This window comes from Fundulus heteroclitus, chromosome 24, assembly GCF_011125445.2.
Source record: "Fundulus heteroclitus isolate FHET01 chromosome 24, MU-UCD_Fhet_4.1, whole genome shotgun sequence".
Classification (NCBI taxonomy): Eukaryota; Metazoa; Chordata; class Actinopteri; order Cyprinodontiformes; family Fundulidae; genus Fundulus; species Fundulus heteroclitus.
In genome coordinates, this window is record NC_046384.1 from 13,966,831 (window position 1) to 13,989,260 (window position 22,430).

At 45.1% G+C, this 22,430-nt stretch overlaps 1 protein-coding gene across 4 annotated transcripts in view; it reads right to left on the reverse strand.

Annotated features, from left to right (window-relative positions):
- Window positions 1-22,430, reverse strand: part of pard3ba (par-3 family cell polarity regulator beta a) — a 178,929-nt gene that overhangs the window by 79,434 nt on the left and 77,065 nt on the right. For 3 of the 4 annotated variants that reach the window (XM_021313420.2, XM_012857330.2, XM_021313423.2), the window contains 6 exons: window positions 19,494-19,670; window positions 18,452-18,538; window positions 10,550-10,637; window positions 9,462-9,600; window positions 7,553-7,653; window positions 4,617-4,661 (listed from right to left, as the gene is read on the reverse strand). In XM_021313420.2, the coding sequence (XP_021169095.2) occupies window positions 4,617-4,661; window positions 7,553-7,653; window positions 9,462-9,600; window positions 10,550-10,637; window positions 18,452-18,538; window positions 19,494-19,670 (637 nt within the window). The remainder of the gene's footprint in view (window positions 1-4,616; window positions 4,662-7,552; window positions 7,654-9,461; window positions 9,601-10,549; window positions 10,638-18,451; window positions 18,539-19,493; window positions 19,671-22,430) is intronic. The other variant, XM_036127955.1, reaches the window with a different exon arrangement.

The following is a 22,430-nucleotide window of genomic DNA, read 5'->3' on the forward strand; positions in this document are numbered from 1 at the left end:
CACAAGGGACTATTTTTAAATGTGCATTCCTAATACACCTAAATTGATCATGCTATTATATATAAAAGCTTTTTCTTATCACTCTGAGTGACAGGAGGAGAAATCCAAGATATCACCTGCCATATCCCTTAAACGTTGAGGCGCAGCAAATCTCAGCTAATCGCCCGACAAACCCGACTTCAAATCCAATTGCTTTATGCAGCTGTACAGCTAGTAAAGGCAAATCTAATTCATGTTATGGCCAATCAAAACTCTCCTCCACTTAAAGACCGGTTCGATCATTAAGCTTCCTCCCCCGTCACTATCTGAATGCACTCAGCTGCATCAGAGGCAGACGCAGGAGCTGGATGTAGGCGTCGCCTTGGCAGTAATTGTGTTTAGCTGTTTAGATGCATGAGGAAATGCGAACGTATGGCCTGGATGAAGAGCTGTGGTAACTGGAGGGGACTTAAAAGACCGTTTTCAGAATTACTCCCTACCTCTGCTGGGTTGTCCAGCTTGGTTGAGGGTTGGGGTGAAAGGTGCGGAGGTTGCATTTGGAGATGCTTGGTGGAAAAGAAAGCTTAATCCACAAAGGAGAACTGAACGGTGTGCACCTATCTGAAGCTATCAGACTAATGCGTAGAGTTTTTATATATTTAAAAAAATGTGCACTTCATTTAAAATGTTGGGATTACTTGGACGAAGCAAATGATTTTAACTTTTTCCACCGTCAAACAGTCGTTTTAGCCTAACAGCGATATTGCTGGAGAGTTAAAAGGTCCGTCAGATACATAATCTGAGCCTCGCACTTTCTATTTGGAGTTCAAACCTTTCCAGGAGAACATTCCAGAGTTCTCCGTCCTTGCTAACCTGTTGCTTACACACAAAGCTGGGTGGACGAATAGGTAGATGGACGTACGGACGACAGGATAACGGCATGGCAAGACCTGAGGACGGATGGATACCTTTGAAATACTCTCACCTAAAAATAGTGTTGTACCGACACCATTATCGGGCGGGGCTCCGATCCAGCACTAAAATGGTGGTATCGGTATCGGCGAGTACCAACAAATAGGCACTGATACCATTTTGATGTTTGTATGTCACTTGGACGCAGCCTTCTCTCTCCCGACTAGTATTGTACATGTTATATAAGTTCATGAAAGTTGCACTATTTTGGCATTTGAGAGCCAAAACTCAGGGTTTAAGAGAGATTATTCAATTATTAATGTAATTTTACTGTTGCACTACTATTATACATGTTATATTTTCACGAATGTTGCACTATTTTGGCCTTTGAGAGCCAAAAGTTTATTCAACTATTGTCACCCATTCCAGGTAGGCAATAAAAAGTTCCACTACTCTAAGTAGTATGCAGTTCTTCATATATATAAACACACATCAATTTAAAACAGATGGTATCGGTATCGGCCAATACCGCACAGCCAGGTATCGAGTATCGGGGCCAAAAAACAACATCGGTGCGACACTACCTAAAACCAACAGCACCACTTTAGAAGCAAAGACCTCTAAGATGGAGGAAATCTTCTCTATATTCTTACTAAACTCTTACTAAACATTGTTCCTTTAAGCCAAGCCAATAATAACCCTAAAGACTCCTCGTTACAGAGGAGTGGACCAGTTTTGGTTCAATCTGCTGCATTAATGTCTTTAACGACCGCCCATTACTAAGGGATAGACCTGTTTTGGTTGTATTTGCATGTTATCTAAGCCATTACAAGGCCTTTGTTAGGCAGTAGTATAAAGCTTGTTACTCCACATTACTACAGACTTTTTGAATTGAGAAAGCTTCCTGGAGAGGAAGCGAAACGTCTTCAACTACGAAAAACAAGTCCAGTTGCTTTGTTTTTTACTTTTTTTGTAATGACTGAGAATCTTCACCATCTTACTAAACTCCTATTTTGTACAGAAAAGCAGGAACCAAAAAAAGGAAATTATCGCTGCTGGCTCCCAAAAAAAAAGAACCCCAAAAATACCCAACAACAACAACAACAACACAGGAACACATGCAGGAGTCCAAAAGCAGCGAGCGTGCGTGAAGCTGCTTATTGAGGGTGTCAGTGGGCGAGTAGGTGGGAGTCTCAGCTAGATGAGCTCCCAGGTGTGTTGTAAGAGGACAGCCTGCTGCCTGGTGAGATGATAGATCCTCAAGAAGAGAACCGCAGGGTAGAACGAAGGAATAGCTGTTCATTACTCCTCCGGCTGTCTGCATGCCTCTCGCCACACACACACACACTGGTAAAAAAAACGGTGGGAAATGCTGCGCCGGGTATGACTCGGTGGAGGAAACTCCGAGACTGGAGCATGTTCACCATAATCACATAAGACTGGAACAGATACAGCTGCAGCGGAGCAGGGAGGCGGGGGGAGAGAGAGAGAGAGAGAGCTCCTAAAAAAAGGATCAGTCTGCTGAGGGAAACAGAACCAAAGCGAGAATAAAGAGAATTGGATGTAGAACAGAGAGAAGGATGAAAAGGGGGAGAAAGAGGAATGACGCTTTGGGATTGAGAGGATGGTAACAGTTGGCAACGGAGAGAGCGCAGTGGGAAGAGGAGGTAAAAAAAAAAAAAAAAAAAAGTGTTAGAAGAACATGAAGGAAATTAAACTCAAATCTCTATTGACGATGGAGAGAGAGGACTGGGGGATGAAGACAGAAAGGGAAAGAGGGCGGGACGGCTGAAGGAAGTGATGGAGAGAACGACTGAATGAGAGGAAAAAGAGAGGGAGAGTCGAGGGAGCGAAGCGCACCTCGGAGCAGGTTGAGCCCGAGAGGGGAAAAAAAAAAAAAAGGTTTTAGCCAGATTAAAGAAGCCAGGCGGGCCTCTTAAGACCATCCGCCTAATGAAATATGTCAAAGCCCATAAAGAAACACTGAGGCCATTTAGGGAGGCGGGCGGCGGTGGCTGCGACGGGCGGGGGGGCGAGGCGCGGCGCAGGAAAACGGCCGCAGAAACGCTGCGTCGGCAAAAAATGAGAACCATGCAAGAGCCTGTCAATACGCATTAGCCAAGACGTGGAGTGGAGAGGAGATGAAAAAACAGAAAGGCACAAGAAGAAAGGAAGAGAGGGATGGCTTTCTTTATGCCGGACCTTTACATATACCGGGATAAGCATAAAGAGGAGGAGGAGGAGGGAGGAGGGAGGAGGAGAAGGAGCCACTTGTGGGAATGCTGAGCAGAGAGAATTTGAGGTCGGCCCAGTTTGTTTTCAACCGGCAACCAGATTTCTGGGCTGCTGCAGGTTAGGGTTAAAGGGACCAGAGGAGGCGTGTGCTTCTCAGCGCGGGACAGAAGCAGAGAGAGGAGAAGCAAGGAGGTCGTGCCGAGCGTAACGCTGCTCACGACCCTTCGCTTGTGTAAAGGACAGGACATGATGAAGGCCGGCTGCTGAACGGCTCATACGATCACGATGGAGCCGTGTTCCTCCTGGAGCTCCTCAACCAGCTCTCAGTGGTGGAGGGAGCGCTTCAACGAGGCCAGCAGGTACCGCAACCCCTCACCAGACTAGAACATCACCAAGAATTAAACTTTCAGCAACTTTTGTTCTTTGTTGATGAGTATGGTGCACTGCTTACAGAAAACTCTTTGTTTTTTTATTTTGAACAACCATGAGGGCAATAACAATCTTTTTTAACAAAAGTATGGCCTAAACAACCTTTTGAAACACTGATACCTTTACAGTTGTCATCAGGCTACAAATGGTCACATTCAATGGAAAGTTCAGTGGAAAGAAAAAATGTGGCAACAGAAACCCCTCAGATCCTGGACTTCATGCACATCTCGTCTACTCCACAGGTTGACAACCTCCATGCTACGCTGCACTGATGCAGTAACCCCCCCACCCCCAAAGTGTTGACTGCATGTAGGCCCCTGCAGAGGACATGACCTCTTTTTCCATCACTTGTAAGCCAAGATATGTCTGAAATAGATCACACATTCAGCGTCTAATGAACCTATATAAAGTATGCAACCTGTGTATGTATACAGGTTACATAAACAGATCTTCTCAAGTTATGGAGATGCACCTGAATGTAAGGGCTGCTTCACGGTCGCTCCTTCGGGGGTCGATCGTCAATGTGTAATTCCTGCCCCTATTAGAATAAAATAAAAAAACGACCTAAAACAGTTCCTTTCCTGTCTGTTTGGCGCCACTTTCCATTTAATCTCTGAATCCTGCAGCCCTCAGAGCTGGCGTCAGCGCGCCGTGAGCGTTTGTTCCTGCAGTCGGACACGTGAAGAACTCTGTTTGGGAACATTGAACTGACCGCACTTTGATCCACTGCTCTCCACTCGGAGCAGAAAAGCGGCAACGTTTCTCGTGCCGGTGTACCTTAAAGAAGGACGTTTCTCAAACAAAAAAAGGAGGCGGAACCCGAGTGCCGGCGAATAACTGCAGCCGAAGCGATTGTGATGTAACGCGGCGGCTGTCAAGCTGGGGCAGGATTGAACGCTGTGGGCTTCCTGACCTGGACGGCCGTAAAGCAGCGGGAGCTTGCACACTAAGTGCTTCACAACTCAACTGTGTCAGCTGGGCGGCGAGGGGAGGGGAAGAATATAGGTAAAAAAAAAAAAAAAAAAAAACAGGGAAGGCTGGCTTATTTAGCCACCACTCACCGTTTCTCTGCCCCGCCAGCGATCCAACGTTGCTCTCGTCGGCCACTAGGACACACAGAAACACAGAAACACACCTTTATTACACGAGGAACGTACTCGGCAGCACAAAGCGCCACTCGGGGCTTTGTGCTGCTTCACAAATGCTCTTTTTACCACTTCATAATGGCACGGGGCTGGTGCTGGAAATGAATCCCTTGCGTAACGTGGCGGAGGACGGGGAGACGACGCGCGCGCCGAGAGAGGAAATGAAAAAGGGAGGCAAACTGTAACAAAAAGATGGAGGTTTTTTGCGGGCGAAAAACGAGAACAGATAAAGAGGAGACAGTCAGAGGAATAATAAAAAAAGGGGAGCCAGAGAAGCAGCCAGCGCCCCACCTGCGACACGGCTGAGGTGGAGCGGCGGCTGCCACCGCGGGCGCCTCGCCACGGGAGACGATAATAGGTTTTCATTAGGCTGCTGTTTCTCTTAAATAACCCTTTTCATTTTTTATGAAGGCAATCTTCCCAGCGGACAGTTGGGTAAGGAGGAGGGGGGGGAGGCTGGGATAAAACAAAGGGAAGGGAATAATATTAGAGAGATGGAGAAGTGAGGATGAAAAGATTTGGTATAAAAAGCAGAAACCAAATAATAAACAGCACAGAGGAAATTCAAACATCTGTAAGACAAGACAAAAAAAAAAATGTATCTGAAACGTATTTCCTGTGTCGTGTCAGCCAGATAAAATTAAACAGTTTCAAAGTTTGGGAGTAAAATGTATTCCAGGCTGCATGACCCTGGCAGATAATAATAATAATTTAAAAAAATCATTTTCTGAGAAGAGGAGATAAAAGTCTGCTTTGCCAGCAGCCAACTTGGGTCCTTCTGCTGGTAAAATGTAAAATCCCTGCTTCAACCTCCACTCAGCTGCTTCATACTTAACAGAATAGTCAAACCTGATCAAATTGGTGTCCCTGAATTAAGGGATGTGGGTAGCAGGGACAGAAAAAAGCGCAAAGGATCTAAAAAAAACAGACACACACACACACACACAAAAAAAAAAAAACAAGCTCTGCTTTGAGATGATTGTGAAGCAGGAGTTTGTTCAGGTTTGGACCGCCGCTGGTGATTTGAGGAGCTGCGTCACCTTTCATCAGCTCCAAAGTCAGTCCGAAAGCGTAACGGGGGATTTTAGAAGCACTTAAAGCTTCCCTCTGCTGAAAAATCTCTATGAATCTAATGGTGGGCTCCCCTTTTTGAGTTTCATCACTGAAACAGATGATTTTTTTGTTTGTTTGGGGCATCAGATCCCATGTATTCAGGTTCCTCAATGCATTTGGCCATTTAGTCAGACTTCTGCTGCCCTTGATTCCTTCATCTTGTATAGATTCTAGCGACTTGGTGGAAAACAAAGAGACACATTACATTCTTATAGCATTGCTCAACATCACATCTGAACGGTTTCCTAATATTCTGCACGTCTAGTCAAAACCAAGGACAAAGGAGTTTGTTGGTCTACTTTAAAGAGTCCCCAATCTCTAAAAGGTCTGCTCTGCCCCTGCACTTTAAACATCTTATAGCCTAATGCACACGGAGCATTTCCCAAAAGCTTTGTTGGACAAACATGTGCATTAGGGAGAGAGAAAGCACAGGATTCCCATTAGATTTTCTTTTTTTTTTTAAAGTTTTTAGAATTTAGAGCCAGAGGATCCACAATGCTTTCTCAGAGTTTAGCACAGAGTCGGTCCAGCAGTCACCTCCACAAGAGGCGAGGCGAGGCGGAGGCTTTCTGTGTGAGCAGAGCCTCTGAGTCAACAGTCTTCTTTGCTAAGACATCCAGGGTCAATAAAAGCTGCTCACCTCCTCGTGTCAAGTGGTGTTTAATAAAAAAAGCCAGCCTGCTGTACTACGGCGGGGCTGAAGCTCAGCTACATGTGGTCCTAAGGAGCGACATGTGGGAAAAGACATTTGTCTCCCTAAATAAAAGCCGTCCGGGCGCGGTCAGAGCCGTCTGAGGGCTGCCATCCCTACAGACGCACACAAAGCCCAGCTAACCACCTTTTTTTTTTTTATCTGAGTGTTTTAGAAAAGAAAAAGATGAATAGAGGCGACCTGATAACAGAGACGCAGAAAAGAAAAAAAAAAAGATTGAAATGGAGGAAGGCCAGAGATGGAGATAGAAGGCGTAGAGGGGTGACGGATAATGGTGGGTATTGGAGTGGGTCCTCAGCGGGATAAAGCATGCGTGTGTGTGTGTTTGTGTGTGTGTGGACCACCCTTGTCCATAATGAAAGCCAGCTTGGGTGGCAGAGGGGGTGTGCTGCAGGAAGAAAGCCAATCCACTGAACCTAATGAACCGGGATTGGAAATCAGACTGAGGCAGAGGAGAGAGAAATAGATAGGAGAGAGCGAGTGCAATGAAGTCATCAGCTGAAAAACAAAGTGCTGAAAGGGAAGGGGAGATAAACAAAGATGAGGGGAGCGCTGAGAGGAAGAAAAAAGAAAAAAGATGAGGAATAAAGATAATAAATCTGGAGCAAAAGAGAAACAAAGATGGAGGGAAAAGAGGAAAAAAAAAGAAGGGTCCGCTTGGGTTAATGCGGCGGCGTCGTTCTCCACTTCCACGCACGCACTGCAGGCCGGGAGATTAGAGACCTCGATGGGTTCAGTCGCTGGCAAACACAGGCGACAGACACGTATCCGCGCACGCAAACACACCCCCGCTTGTCGGAAAGCCCCTGGGCTTATGAGTTCAGCAGGTCAAATCCCCCCCGGGCTGGGGGATAATAGGAGAGGAGCACATATCACAACAAAGGAAGGCGCTGATAAGAGGCGTGTGATCGCCGCCGCTAAGGCCGGTTGTAGTCCAGCGCTGCTGAGATTAGAACAGGTTTTCAGACTGGGTGACGATGGCTGAGGGGGGGGGGGGGGGGGGGGGGGGGGGTGATGGTGGGCTCACCCAGGTCCATGCTCTTGGAGGTTCTGTTGCGAGGCACGTTGTCCTTGTCCTTGATGAGCCGGCTGTTTGGGTTGAAAGTTCCCGACACGCCCGGCGCCTCACTGCAAAACAGTCACAGCGGCCGATTAGTGAGAGCAGGCTGAGCAGAAATCACAGACAATAATTTGACTTCCTGGATTATTGATGCTCGACACCCATTTCTACAACCAATAAAACATTATTTACACCAAAGATTTGAGTAAATGCGCTGTATAAACATTTCAGCCCTGAAAAGAACCCAACACTCTATTCTAAACCAAAGTGACAAACTTCCTAACACCAGGGGTCCTTTTCTGACTTTTTTATTCAAATCTTCAACCTAGAGATATTGTGGGCTGCTCTATAATTAGATCTGTAACAAACACACACACTTATCAATATTTAACCACGTGACTGTGCTACACAACAGAAGAGAAGCTTTTCTTTTCCATTCTTCCTTTTCCTGAATGTTTCTGCTCTGCAGTCAGGGTGAAGTAAGACCCGCAGGGTTACGCATGCTGTGGTAGTTGCCATCATGACGTCCCTGTTGTGTCACTGGTGCAGATTTTTTCAGGTCATTATTTGACAGTTTTCCAGAATCAAACAGTCTGAGTTAGCAGTCCTTTTATGCAAATTTTAAATGAAAATACAAAGTTTAAATCAGAATTGGTCTGGCTTTCAATGTGGAAACTGCAAAGCATATAAGGAGACTGACGGACCGATGGTGGTTATCTAAAAAAGCTAAATTGTTTGAGAAGAGAAAGTCACATGATCTGATCTACGCATTTTCTACATAGAACTGAAGACTTTTCCAGAACAAGATTTCAGAGTTCTCAGTCCTCGTTAACCTGGTGCTTAAATGAAAAATGATTTTGGATTTGGATTGACTGACGCAAACATGGATTGAAGAACGGACGGATAGATAAAGAAAGTGATGGGCCATGGACAGAGGAAGGGATGATGAACACATGAATGAATAAATGGATGGATGGATAGGGGAACACAGGGATGGATGGACGGATGAATGGATGGATAAACAGAGGGAGGGAGGGAGGGATGGATGGATAAACAGAGGGGGAGATGGATAAACAGAGGGAAGGAGGGATAAAGAGAGGGATGAATAAACAAGGGGAGGGGTGGATGGATGGATGGATGGATGGATGGATGGATAAACAGAGGAAGGGATGGATAAACAGAGGGAAGGAGGGATAAAGAGAGTGATGGATAAATAGGGGGAGGTGTGGATGGATGGATAAACAGATGGATGGATGGATGGATGGATGGATGGATAAACAGATGGATGGATGATGGATGGATGGATAAACAGAGGGATGGATGGATGGATGGATAAACAGAGGGATGGATGGATGGATAAACAGAGGGGGAGATGGATAAACAGAGGAATGGATGGATGGATAAACAGAGGGGGAGATGGATAAACAGAGAGATGGATGGATGGATAAACAGAGGGATGGATGGATGGATGGATAAACAGAGGAATGGATGGATGGATAAACAGAGGAATGGATGGATGGATAAACAGAGGGGGAAATGGATAAACAGAGGGAGGGATGGATGGATGGATGGATGGATGGATAAACAGAGGGAGGGATGGATGAACAGAGCGATGGATGGATTGATGGATCAATGGATAAACAGTGGGATGGATTATGGATGAATGGATGAAGAGGGGTGACAGGATGAAGGGAGGAAGGGATGAACGGATGGATGAACGGATAGATGGATGGATGGATGGATGGATGAATAAACAGAGGGAGAGATGGATGGATGGATGGATGGATGGATAGATGGATGGACGGACACTGGTCCACATGGATGCCATCCTGTGAGCCGCTCTGAGCTGCAGACATGTGGGTGTCATGGCGGCTACCTGCGCGGCGGCGGAGCCAGAGGCAGCTCTCTGCTCAGCTCCTCCACAGAACCCGGCGACGGCGGCGGCGGGAAGCCCTGCTCTTCCTCCTCGTTGCTGTAGTAACCATCTATGCCGTTGGCGGCGGCGGCGGCAGGAGCTGAAAAAGGAAACGCATCATCAGGATCTAATCAAAGCTGTTGTCTGAACATCCAAAAAAAAACAAAAAAAAAACAAAGATGGTAGAAAAACAAAGAAGGCGTTAACTCTGTTTTTAAGCGTCTCTCTTTATCGCTCTCATGCCGTATCAAAACTAAAACCGCCTGAATTCCCTTTAACATCAGCCCTGAAGGCAATGAACGCTTAATGCACGTCAATTGTTGCTTCTGCTGCTCGATACTGTACCGACCATTATGTGCACCTTTATTGCATAATGAAAGAGCTTTACATTAAAGGAAAATAAGTGCTCCTATGTACCTCTTGCAGCACGCGTGCAATAATCACCTCCACACAATCGCTCCCGTCTAACGGCTCCGCCATTCTTCCCGCATTTCCATAAAATCTAAAACCCCAAGAGTGCACCCATTCTCCCCTGTGCACCCCTATCCCTGCTGTACTAATGTGTCGGCGCGGCTGAAAGAAGAAAAGAATGAATTTAAAACAGTTTGTTAGTCCTTGTTTTCTTTTTTTTCCCCTCCTTTCTTTTTAACACAACAGCATTCGTGCTGCACAACAACCTCTATGCAAATCTGGCCCACTTAGGAGCCGTTTCATCAGGGTAATGATTCCAAGGTCAGATCTTTTGCACATGAAAAGGGAGCATCAGAGAAACATAGTTAATGACTTCCTTTCTCCTGCTAGAAATATGCAAGATTGGGACTAAAAAAAAGAGATGCAAAGACGGAGCTCGGAGACGACGGGGGGGAAAAGCGGCTTCGCTAGGACTGCGGGGTTCAGGGAGGGTTTGTCGCACGCGTAAGCGGGTCGACAAACAGCCTGCGAGTACACACCCGGCAGCAGATAACGGGAGTACACAAACACTGCGGGGCTAATGTTGACGCTCCGACTGCTCCGATGGACAAACAGAGCTCGCTGCTGTGTGTGCTCACCACTCCTGGAGTCGCCGTAGCCGTTCACGGTGGACTCTGGCTGAGCGGGTCTGGTCGGCCTCTGGTTCGAGTCGAGGCTCCGCGGCTCCTGTCAACAAAGAGCAGAAGAGGGACCGGCGTTAAAAAATGGATGATGATACTTTATCCAGCAGGAGATTCAAAAGGGAGTGCACATTTTACCCACAGGATTGGATGAAGGTGATTTATTTATGATAGGGGGAAAAATAAGTGTTTGCAACAGTTGGGATGTTTTACGTGAACAATAAAAGCAAAGTGTGCACATATTTCCTCTCTACTGTGGCTACAAATCCCGGTATGAGGGATTGCTGCAAAATCAAAGGAAACAATGCACATTTGTTTAAAATTGCCTTCAACTGTCCTAGTTAACTGAATCACCACTTTTTTGTTCTATTTTCTATCTATATTTTATTCCTACTTGCTTTTATTCTGTTTATTTTGCTATATTTTAATCATGTAAAGCACTTTGCATTGTCTTTGTACTGAATTGTGCTATATAAATAAATTTGCCTTGCCTTTGCCTTGCCAGTCTGCAGGATTTCTTTGTATAGAAAACCTTCTGATCAATTAAATAGTGATAAATGAAACTTAACTGCATTGTTTGATCACTAGGATTAACGTATCTTACTGACTTGGAACCTGTCTGTATGCTTCAAATGAATCGACATTTACTTTTTGACATGATTTCGCTGTGAATTGGCGCTGTATAAATGAACTGAATTGAATTCAATGCGTAACTGGAATTGCATGAAGCAGACCAACATTAAGCTTTTGGGATGGACTAAAAATTCAGATACTGTGCGTAAAAGCTTAAAAGCCAGGTGCCGGAAAGCAACCAGTTTAAACGAGCTTCATCGTTTTGGGTGATTACAGAGTTTCCACACATTTTTTAGATTTTTCCTGACTCAGCTGTCCTTTCTTTTAAATTAACGGTAAAAAAGGAAATAAAATGCATTTATCAAGGAATCTGCAAAAGAGACAGACAGTAGAACAAAGGAAAGACTGTAGGACACAAGAAAGAAAGGAAGGGCACAAGGGAGGAGGAAAGGAAGGAAAGAAAGAGAACATAGGAAGTGAAGACTGAATAATATTAATCTTGCTTAAGGGACATTTCAAAAATATTAAAGGGGTTAAGGAGCCTGTATGTAAAGGTTTTGACCCTTTCTACTATCTGCATTTTAATTAAACCATAAAAAAGCAAACATTTAAAAAAAACGATAGGCCAGATTGAACATGATTTACATCCATATGTACCATGGTCTGGTGAACGCTTGATTCTGATTGGCTGCAGGGTGTTCTGGCCTGACTACATTATCCCTTACAGACTAAACGCCTGTCCTGACTGCTAAAACAAAGTCTGGTAATCATCTCTTCTTAAACGTTTATCATAGTAAAACCTCTTGCCACGGTTTGGCGTCAAAGTGACAAAACGCCGCTTCTGCTTTTCAGATTTCTGCCACAGATCTACCGTCGCTGTTGTTCGCGTCACAATCAAGCAGAGGCAACATGTCCAAACAAAGAGTTACACGTCATGAAAAACCTTGGAAACATCGTGGGACAGCGAGACATGAGTCCAGTTTGCTGTAGATAAAAAAAAAAAAAAAAGCTGAAGCCGGGACGTCCCTACAGTCCAAATCAGGCTTGAATTCAAACATCTGTAGCAGCGAAATGTTGTTTTCTAACTCCTCAGAGCATCGACAGGCATATTATCAAACAGTCATCCAGCAGTACCCCCCCTCCCTCACAGATTGAGAGCAGGACTAGCAGAGCTGAGGGGGAATCAGCGCTGGTGGAGGATGAAAGCAGCTTCCTCTGGTCACAGAGACGGGAAGCACAGCTGTCAGAGACGCAGACCCACCTATACGCAATTATTTACACCAAAACGTCGGCCTAAGAAACAGTGTGGCGTAATGAAAAGGTGTCCTAGCAGCTTCCCCCGGTATCAAAGCAGTGGGTGGGGGGGAGCATCTCCAGTGTCATGCAGTCCCTGGGGTATCATTAGCGGCAAGCACACATCTTAATATACCTTCATATCACTCCGCTGTCAATCATAGCCACTTCATAAATGCGCGCAAGAAGCATTTACACACTAACATCTGAAAGTCCTCCTGCATCTGTCAGTGACACATAAATCCTATCACAGCCCCCCCCCCCATCCCCCCCATCTTCCCATCCATCCCTCAGCCGGAGGCTTTTGAAGCACAGTGGCAGACAGCCAGTCAGATATCTTAATCCCATAACAATGAGCGAACGTGAGGCGCGGGGCGGGTCCGTCTTCGCAAACAGCGGCGTTCAAGAGGTTTCCGGGAACGGCGGACCCTCGGGAGGCAGGGAGGGAAAGATGCCTGTTTCCATAACGTTCTGTGCTTTTAATTAGAGGTAAATAAGATCTTAGAAATGCTGCCTTTCAGTGGTGGTTGCAGCCCTGAAGTTGATCACATTTTTGTCATGGTAGAGGCAGAGACAGGGTTTTATGAGACGGGCCAACACAAAGGAGTGCGTGCCTGAGAAGTGGGGGAATAATTTGCTAAAAACAACACCCGGTCCAACCAGTATCCTTTTAAGAGCCATTGAATCATTAAGGCATCCAATTGATTTTTATTTTCTAATTGGATCTGGACTTTGACTAGGCCGTTCCAACACCAGAACAGGCATTAATCCCAACCATTGTCTTGTAGCTCTGGCTTTAAATTCTTGCTGTTGCCTTTGCCCCAGTCTCCAGTATTAGCCTCGTGATACCATCCTGATCTCGCGAGCTTTTAATGTTTCACTCGCAGATCAGTCTGGCTACTCTCCGTTAAAGAAAATTTGGAGCCGTTCACCAAACGAACGTCCAATCAGCGTTGGCTTTGAGGCGGGTTGAGGTGTGACGCAACGAGAAGCGCGACAGTTCAGTCTAAAGAACATGGCGGCTTCAGCAGATGAAACTAGCGTTAGCGTGGCTATCGAGCAAGTTTTATCGGAATTACAGAGTATTTCTTTGCTGAGCTAACGAGCCTTTACCTGCAGCAGCAAGAGTAGCTTGGCTTGGCTTGTGTTGACGAGTACGTCATATGCTTCGTTGATCTGATTGGTTTATTTGGCCCGTCTATCACCAACATAGGCCAATCAGCTAACCAGTATTTTCTCCCCTTCCCAAAATTACTTCAATGGCAGGTTTCCAGATGGATATGCGGAGCAAATCCATCTGGCGGAGTCAGGTAAAGTCTCCAGTAGCCTCTGAATTAATGTCCTTTATTTAGCTTGGACCAGCTTCCCTGTCCCTACTGGAGAAAAGCAGCCCCACACCATGATGCTGCCACCGCCATGTTTCTGTATGCGTGAATTGCGCCGTTGGATTTCTGCCACACAGATCTTTGCATGTAGGCCAAAAAGGTTTAATCTGGTGACAACACGCCTTTCTGATGTGTCCTTTAGTCTTTCTGATGCTGTTTGTTCATTATTGTTCTCAAACAAAACTCTTGATTCTTTACAGAACAGCTGCCTTTACAGAACGTCATTAAAAATCACACAACGCTGGACTATTTTAAGGATTAGGCGACGTAGGAAGGCAGCCGGTGGTACTGGATGATGTTTTGGGCTTTAGAGTAAAACGTTCCAGGTTTTTACTGGAAAATAAAAGTCTAAAAATCATTACACATTTCTGTTTATCTAATTGAATCCCAATAAAATACATTAAAGTATGTTGCTTTTGCAAAGCACTAAAGGAGTTGTTATTTCTCCGCAGGGGCTTAAGGCACCAGCTCCAGACACACAGCGATGCCGAGGGACTCTAGGGCTTTTTTTTGCATTAGTCATTTCATCAAACGGTCCTACACAGCTATGCAGATACGTATTGAACCTTGAACCGTGTTTGAGAGCATTTATCCAGCGGCTTGAATGACTAACAAAGACACAAACGCAGGCCACAGATGAGATGTAAATGCCACAATGGGCGGGTCAACCCTGGAACCGTCCCATTTGGCCACTCGCTTCCACGCATTATTACCGAGCATCTGCTTTAACTGCTGTGACACATCCTTTTAAGCCTTTGAAATAATCGTTCAGGGTTCAACGCAGGGTTCAGCAGCGAGACGCGGCACCAAAAGCAGACATTTTCTCCGGTTTGTCATGCCTGATATGTTGCTGCCCGTTCGGACCATGCGGGTCTTCGGCTACAGAAGATTGTGATCGCCTCTCGGTGTGGGATTCCTTTATAAACGGCCCTCAAGAAGGTCACTGATGAATGAGAAAGAAAGTTTAGATGAAATGAAAGCTACACAGTGATGAAAGAAGTTTTCGTTGGCGATATGATTTTTTTCCATCTTATGAGAAAATCTAAAATAAATTATTCTTGGTTTAATTAGTCTACTTCCTTTTTGTTCAGGAGTTTAAAGAAATGAATTCTACATGTCAGTTTTCTTTAAAGGAGAGTAATGAGAAAAAGCAATAACATGTTTAAAACACTAAAAGTGTGATCCCTTTGTAACAAGCTCCCAATTTGTCTGGGAGGCAGACACCCTGACATTTAAAAAATAAAAAACATACCAAAATAACTTGGAGACCACTTTTCCTCCTACTACTCTCCATTTATATAAATATAGCTGCCAATACTTTTAAACAGTAGTATTATTCCCCCATAGAAAGTACGCCTGACTCAATAAGAGTGTTCGATTGAGTCTTTCGTGGGTGAAATCATATTTGTGAACTTTTTGTTACCCTCCCTTATAGAAAGTACACCCTGCTCAATCCTATATTCATTGGAGGCTTTTTATTGGACAGAGCCAGAATCAGTTCTGTCCTCTCAGACCCCAGGGTTAGGGTTAGGGTTTAGAAGGGGGTTCCTCTCCACTGTCGCCACATGCTTGCTCTGGAACAGTGATTGCTGCAAACTCAGTTCTTTGATGCGATCAGCTGAGCTTAGTGGCATTACTATTTACCAATTTGGATAACAATCAACTGATCTGGCTGTATTGTATTGAAATAAGACTGAACTGTTCAGTAAAACTGGAATAATTTGGACTGAATTGAACAGAATAAAAAGTTTCAAACACATTTTTCATGTTTTATAGTGCCTTCAGATGACATTAGCTGGGAATCACTGCCATAAAAACTGAGCAGAATAAAAAAATATGTATTTGCTATAAAACTGCCACCTAAGGAATATGGTTTTGAGGAGAAAGAACATGATGTAACTGAAATAGTCTGGAACGATTTTAGAGAGAAAAGGTGGAGGACGAATGATCTGCCTGCATTAATGTGCTGCTGCTCATCCCTGGCAGATACAACCTAATGGACCAGATACGGGCGGCCCAACTAAAACCAAATGTCACTATAAACTTTAAAGTGGAAGTGGAAGTCCAGATTTGGTTCTTTGTGCTGTCAAATTAGTTTGGAGGCATTCAGGATGAACCAGTAAGAGTCAAAACGTGGATTCTGGATTTGACAAAGACTAGAAGACCATGTAAGGATGAAAAGAGCTTGTCCATGGTGGATTCACAATGCACCATTTTATTGCCCAATTCCTGATGTTAATGCTATTTTATTATATTTCTCAAGATATTTTCTCTTCTCAAGGGGCACGGTTGAGCAGCAATGGTACAAAACAACACAGGAAATGATAATTTATTAGATTATAACTGAAAATCATCCACAAATGTATAAAACATAGAACTGAAAAACACGCGTAACCCTGCAGCTGTTTTGCACCATTGTCGCAAAACAAGTCATTTTGGAGAGTCGACAGCAGATCATATGGCTCCCCAAATCCTCACCAACGGTGGAAACCGCACCTCAGATCTCAACCAACTTTGTGTTCCTCTGCGTTCCTCCTCCAGACTCTATTACCTTGAAGTCCAGATGAAATGCAAAATCTCCTCTCAGTTGAAAAGAGGACTTTGAACGTCGGAGGAAGAGTCCGGTCCTTATTTAGTTTAGTCTAGGTAAGACACTTCTGACTTTGGGTAGGAACTGGCTTAACAAAGGAATGCATCAGGTGAAGCCAACGTCCTGGATGTGTGGATGTATATTATGACTATTAAATAACTAAAAATCCCCTTATAGTTCCACAGATGGGAAACTAGTCTCTCCGTTTAACCCATCCCTTAGAGCACCACCCAACTTTCCATTGATATGCCCACTGTCTGCAGTCTGAACGACCAAGTTCTATAGCAACAACCTTCGATGGCTTGCCCTTGTAGCGGGTGTCAATATCTGTCTTTAGCAAGGCTGTGTAGGCTTATGTAATACTAAAACTCTCTGGGAAACTGAATTCTGAGTTTTCATTAGCTGTGAGCCATGATCATCAAAATTAACAGAAATAACATCTAAAAATACAACTCTGTGTACCATAAACGTACCTATGTAATTGTATAAACAAATTATCATTCTGACGATATTCAAAACCTATCCCAATAGGAGAAGTAGAAGAATGGCATAAAATAACCTCTGGAACTGTTTTATAAAAATGCTGACTATGCTAACATTTTGATTAATGTGCTGCAGACACGAAATGCAAGAACAGACGCGTATTTACAGACGAAAGCATGAGCAAAGCAAAGTTAATTAGTATTTGCATCTCCGCTTTCAGTATTTTCTCGACTTGTGGTTGTAAATAGAGCTGATAACTTAAGTGTTTTGATCGCGTCACATTATTAATACAAGCTGAACTCGGTAATCGTTCATTTAAATTAGCTAGACTTATAAAATATTAATCATTCACTAAAGGACTTAATTTGTGGGGCATCTTGGGCTAGGGGTAATTTCCCGATGGGAATTTGACATTAAGTTGCAATTAAGCAAGTAACAGGTACCAAAGATGGGGAAGAGGGGGCGGAAACAGGAGTCCAAAGTAAGAAGAGGAGGGATCAGCAAACCCAATTTTAAAAAACAGAAGAGAAGCAGGCAGACAGGCATGCAGGAGGCTTCAGATCAGCTTTATTTAAAGAAGAAACAAGCAGGTGAGAGGAGAGCAAATATACATTCATTAAAGAATATGAAAATCAAACTGAGGAAGGCAGTGCAGACGTTTAAAAAGCAGGAAACGACAGAAATGGGAACTTCCAGCCTGTAGAAAACCCAGTAGAGCGTAAATGTCACAGAAATATGACAGAAAACAGAAGCAGTCAGAGTAGCACCAAGGGATATGTATCAGAAAACTGAGATAAATCTGTAGTGTGGCACAGAGATCCCATGACTAAAGCGTAAGACTTACATTCATATCCTTGGTTTTAGGCTAATAACTAATAATTTTTGTGCATTAAATCAGAACGTGTGTCAGAGTCCGTCTGAGAGCTGCGCGTGTTGTCTCGTGGTGACACGGTTGTGAGCGTGGTTGTGCGCGTGTGTGCTTCTGCTGGGGCGACCGCCGCCGGGCGTCCTGCGCTGTGAGGGCGGGTCCCCGTACATCTGCCCCGCCATCGCTCGGATGTTGTCGATGTAGCTGCTGCTCTGGACGTCGTCCAGCGTGCGGCTGCGTGCCGGTCTGGACCCGTCGGCGTAACGCTGCGCGTTCCCCTCAGAGTCCAGAGCGGCGCGAGCGTGCGCGTTGTCGAGTCTGGTGCGACCCTGGTGCGTTTGTGCGTGCTCAGAATCCCACCTCTCCCTGTTTAGGTTGCCCTCTGCGGGTCTGTTAAAGCTGCCCGGGGCGAACCCAAACCCGTTCGCCGTGTTGGATCTGTGCACGGCGTACTGAGCGTTCCTCCTCTCCTCGCCGAGACCCCGACACGTGTCCGCATGTTTGAACCTGTACGTGTATCTGGTGTGCGTCTCCCCCGGCCTCTGTCTGCAGCGCTGCCGGTGGCTGTGAGTCGGCGGCTCGGGCGCTCGCCTCCTGAGCGCGGGGAGGAGGGAGGAGGAGCGGCGGGGCAACGCTGGCTGCACCCGGCAGGGGTCACCCACCCGTACCTGATAGCTGGAGTCGGCTTTGACGGCGGGTTGATGGTTGGAGTTGCTGTTTGTTGCCGATCTTGGCATAGTGTTGCCACTTCCTGCCTGGAAAAAGATGAAAATGTCAGATACGAGTATCAGCTTGAAAAAGTAGCCATTTTGGAGTGTTGTACCCAAGTACATCAAAGGAAAGTTTAGTGGAAGGAAAAAGGGTGCACAAGCAACAGAGATACATGCAGCATTGGTTATTAAAAATTTTATTCGAACATGAACATGATACAAATATAAAAATAAAATAGTGCACAGTAACAAGAAGTGCATAAGAAAGAAGAGAAAATACAGATTTTTGTTTCAGTTAACATATCATGCTCAAAAATGGGGTAGGAAGAAGTGAGAACTTATAAACTCCTACCCCTAAACACTTGAGACTTTAGAGTCCTACTGTCATTAAAAAAAATAAATAAATCAAAATCAAAGTGGCAGTTTGAAGTAACAGTTACTAATATTTACCTATACATTTTCCCATTTTATGCTGGTTTATCTTTCTAAACCCTTACACCAAGTTATTATCTTCAATACACACCTTATTGCTTTCTGTCCCCATGTGTATATCTATTGAAAATTACCTCTTTGTACCTTCTTTTGAATTGTGTTAAACTGTTGCTTTGTTTTAAATCTTCATGTAACTTATTCCATAACTTTACACCTTTAATTGAAATACAGAAGCTTTTCCTTGTTGTTCTAAAATTGCGGATCTTGAAGATTGAGTGACCCCTTAAGTTATACCCCCCTTCTCTTTCATAAAACGTGCTCTGTATGTGCTCAGGTAACAACTTTTTTGATACCTTGAACATAAATTGAGCCATTTTAAATTCTACAAGCTCGTCAAATTTGAGAATTCTGGATATTATGAAGAGTGGGTTTGTATGCTCATAATAACCGACATTATGGATGATTCTAATAGCTCGTTCGTTGAAACGGTTGAGGGAAAAAACCCTCTTACTTTCAGACAAAAGCAAAGTTTAATGCGTTTAATTTGGAAATACCAACAGAGTCCTACCGATTGGAACCGCACCTGTCTGGAAGCCCGGAGGACCACGAGCTGAATGGTGCCCCGCATGTTCCCCTCGGAGGACATGGACCGCCTCAGCGTCTCCATGGCGGCGTGGTTGGAGCGTCCGAGCAGCGACTCGCCGTTCACGGCGATCATTTGGTCGTTTATCCTCAATCGGCCGTCCTGTTGTGGAGAAAGGATGCAGGTTACAGAAGACTAAGGAACTGTTTTGATCAACGTGCATTCATGCGTTACAACGGCCTAGTCAAAGTCCAGACCTAAACCAGGAAGAGAACCTGTGGCTAGCCTTAAAAACTGACATTCACTGACGTACAATCTGAGCTTAAGCTGTTTAAAAAGAATACAAATTCACGTTAAACTTGAGATTTCTTTTGGTTAAAAAAACAACAACACTATAAAGCCAATTTTAAAGCCTTCTGTTATTTACTTCACATTTGCACAGTATTTTCTGTTGACCTAGCACATGAAATCTCCAAATAAGTCCATTGAAGTTTGCGGTTGAAACAGGATCAAGTGTGAAAGGATTCAAGAGGGGTGTGAATGCCTTTGCGAGGCACTTTTAGCTCATGTCTGGAGAATAAAAACTGCTCAGTTGGGCAAAAAGAAAAAGTAAAGACTGCTAATGTTACATAGGACATAAAACGAGAGAAACGGGGCAGGCCAGTGATTAAGTTTTAAAAGAAAAAAGAAAAAAAGCGAAGTTAGAAACTGGGAAAAGGGAACGAAATCAGTGTGTGTGTGTGCGTTTGAGAGATAGAGAGGAAAATGAAAGAAGGGTGGGAGAAGGCAAGAAAATTGTAGAGTTAGCAATCTACTGAGAGCGGGAGAGCCATGATAAATACATAGAGCAGCTAATGGAATAGCCTCTGTGGGCACTAAATCACTTCTAAGTGTTTTAAATAGCAGCCTTTTGTAGAGAGGCAACGCAGAGTAGTGCCCTGCAGGGACAGAGGGAGGAAGGGATAGAAGCAGGGCAACAAATGAAGAGAGCAAGGCAGGAGGTAGAGGGGAAAAAAAAAAAAAACAGGAATAATAACGACCGAGAGGCTCCAGGACGGCCTGAAGTGAGCGTGCGTGGAGTCGTGTACGCCCCATTAGGGTCCAGCGCTGACCTCTGACCCCTCTCATTAACAAGGCACCGCCTCGGCTGACCCTTAAATCTATACTGGGACGGCACCAACCAGAACACACAAGCAGAATTCATGTTGGGTTCCTTCACGCTCCTCCATGCAAACGTTGGCAGCTCTATAGATGTTTTTAATTTGTCTGCCCGGCGCGATCTAGGGAACGATCACATGACGCGATCGGTGAGAAAGTTAGAGAAACGGTTCTCGTATAATTGCAGCCTGCGGCCCGACGGCGCCGTAAACTTTGCGTGATGGAAATAGGTTAGATCTCTCCATGACTTTCCTTCATCCCCCGCCCGTTTTCTCCCCCTCTTTTAAACCGGGTCTGACTGTCAGTCAGGGGATCCTGGCACGGCGCAGACTCTCATCACAGACCGCTGCTCGTTTTTTTTTTTATTCTTAGGAACATGCACGCGCATATTTATACGAATCGTGCTCCCGCTGAGACGCTTTATAGGTCGACGACGCTCCTTTCTTCCCTCCCCATCCATCCGCCGTCTCCCCCCCTCCTTCATGTCCTCCTCTTATGTGGTATCGCGTCCCAGAGACCTGCTTCGCAGCCAGCCGGAGATCTTCACTAGGCCATTCTGTCTGAACGCTATCCGCCTCGGCAGCTGTCGGGGAAAACTACTTCTGAAAGGCGAAGGCCGCGCTGATCCCAGACCAGCCGTTTATCTCCAACGCCGCACTCCTCTCTGCTGCTTGTTGTCGCGCGGAGCAGATCGGGGAGCATCGGCGAAGTTTCGACGCGTGGAGGAGGTGGTGGTGGGGGGGAAGCAGATATCGAGGCCAAGTGGAGGAATCTCCAAAGTACTGAAACGGGATGTTTTTTTCCTGATGCACTCAGAAGTTAGAGAGTGCTGAGTGATACAGATAAGATGGCTGTGGTGCTTGTGTGGCGAGGCCACTTGGGGTCAATGGGTGTCAGAGATCAAGGGAAGCAGAGGAGGGAGAGAGGGAGGGGGGGGGGGGGGGGTTATAGAGCAGAGAAAGGCAGGAAATGAGTCGAGGGAAGATGAGAGGAAACAGAGAAATGCCGAGGAAAGCAAAGGAAGGAGGAGTGAGGAGCAATACAACGGGGATGAGGAGCCTGATGTGAAACATTTGAAGGATTTTGTTTTCACAATTTAAATTGAAGCGTAACATCCCCTGTTTCTGGTTTGAACCTCATCATTCAGCTGTGATGAACCCCTAGAAGCAGCTTCCTGCATCAGGCGGTGAGGCCTGAGCCATCCAGAGGACGTGGACGTCGTTCATTAAAACATATCTGGTTCTGTTAGGTCCTACAAAACGTTTTCCTCAAGCTTTTTGGCAAATGTTTGTCATTTTGTGGGAACGTGTATCTAACCTTTAACCCAATTCTGCCTTTTAGTTTCTGGTTCTGGGAAAACCGGATCAGGATCATTAAAAGGTTCCAAAAAGGTTCTCGTCCTCCTTACACATTTTTCAAAACAATGCGGCGTTTTGTCACAATCCTTTTTGTTTCAAGAGCCGTAAAGTAATTGGCTAAATTACACAACAGAAAATCAAAAGTTCATTTTAAGACTCTAATAGTAAAAACCTCTGGACATGAAGCCTTCAGCTCAGGTTTTATCCTGCAGCGTCTGTCCTGACTCACGTCATCAACAAACATTAGCGGCCCAGACCATCACGCTGCCTCCACCGTGCCTTACAGCTGATGTGGGACGCTTCAGATCATGAGCTGTTCCACGCTCTCTCCATGCTTTCTTCTTGCCATGGTTCTAGCAGAGGTTGATCTTGCTTTCTTGTCCAAAGAACATTCTTCCAGACCTCT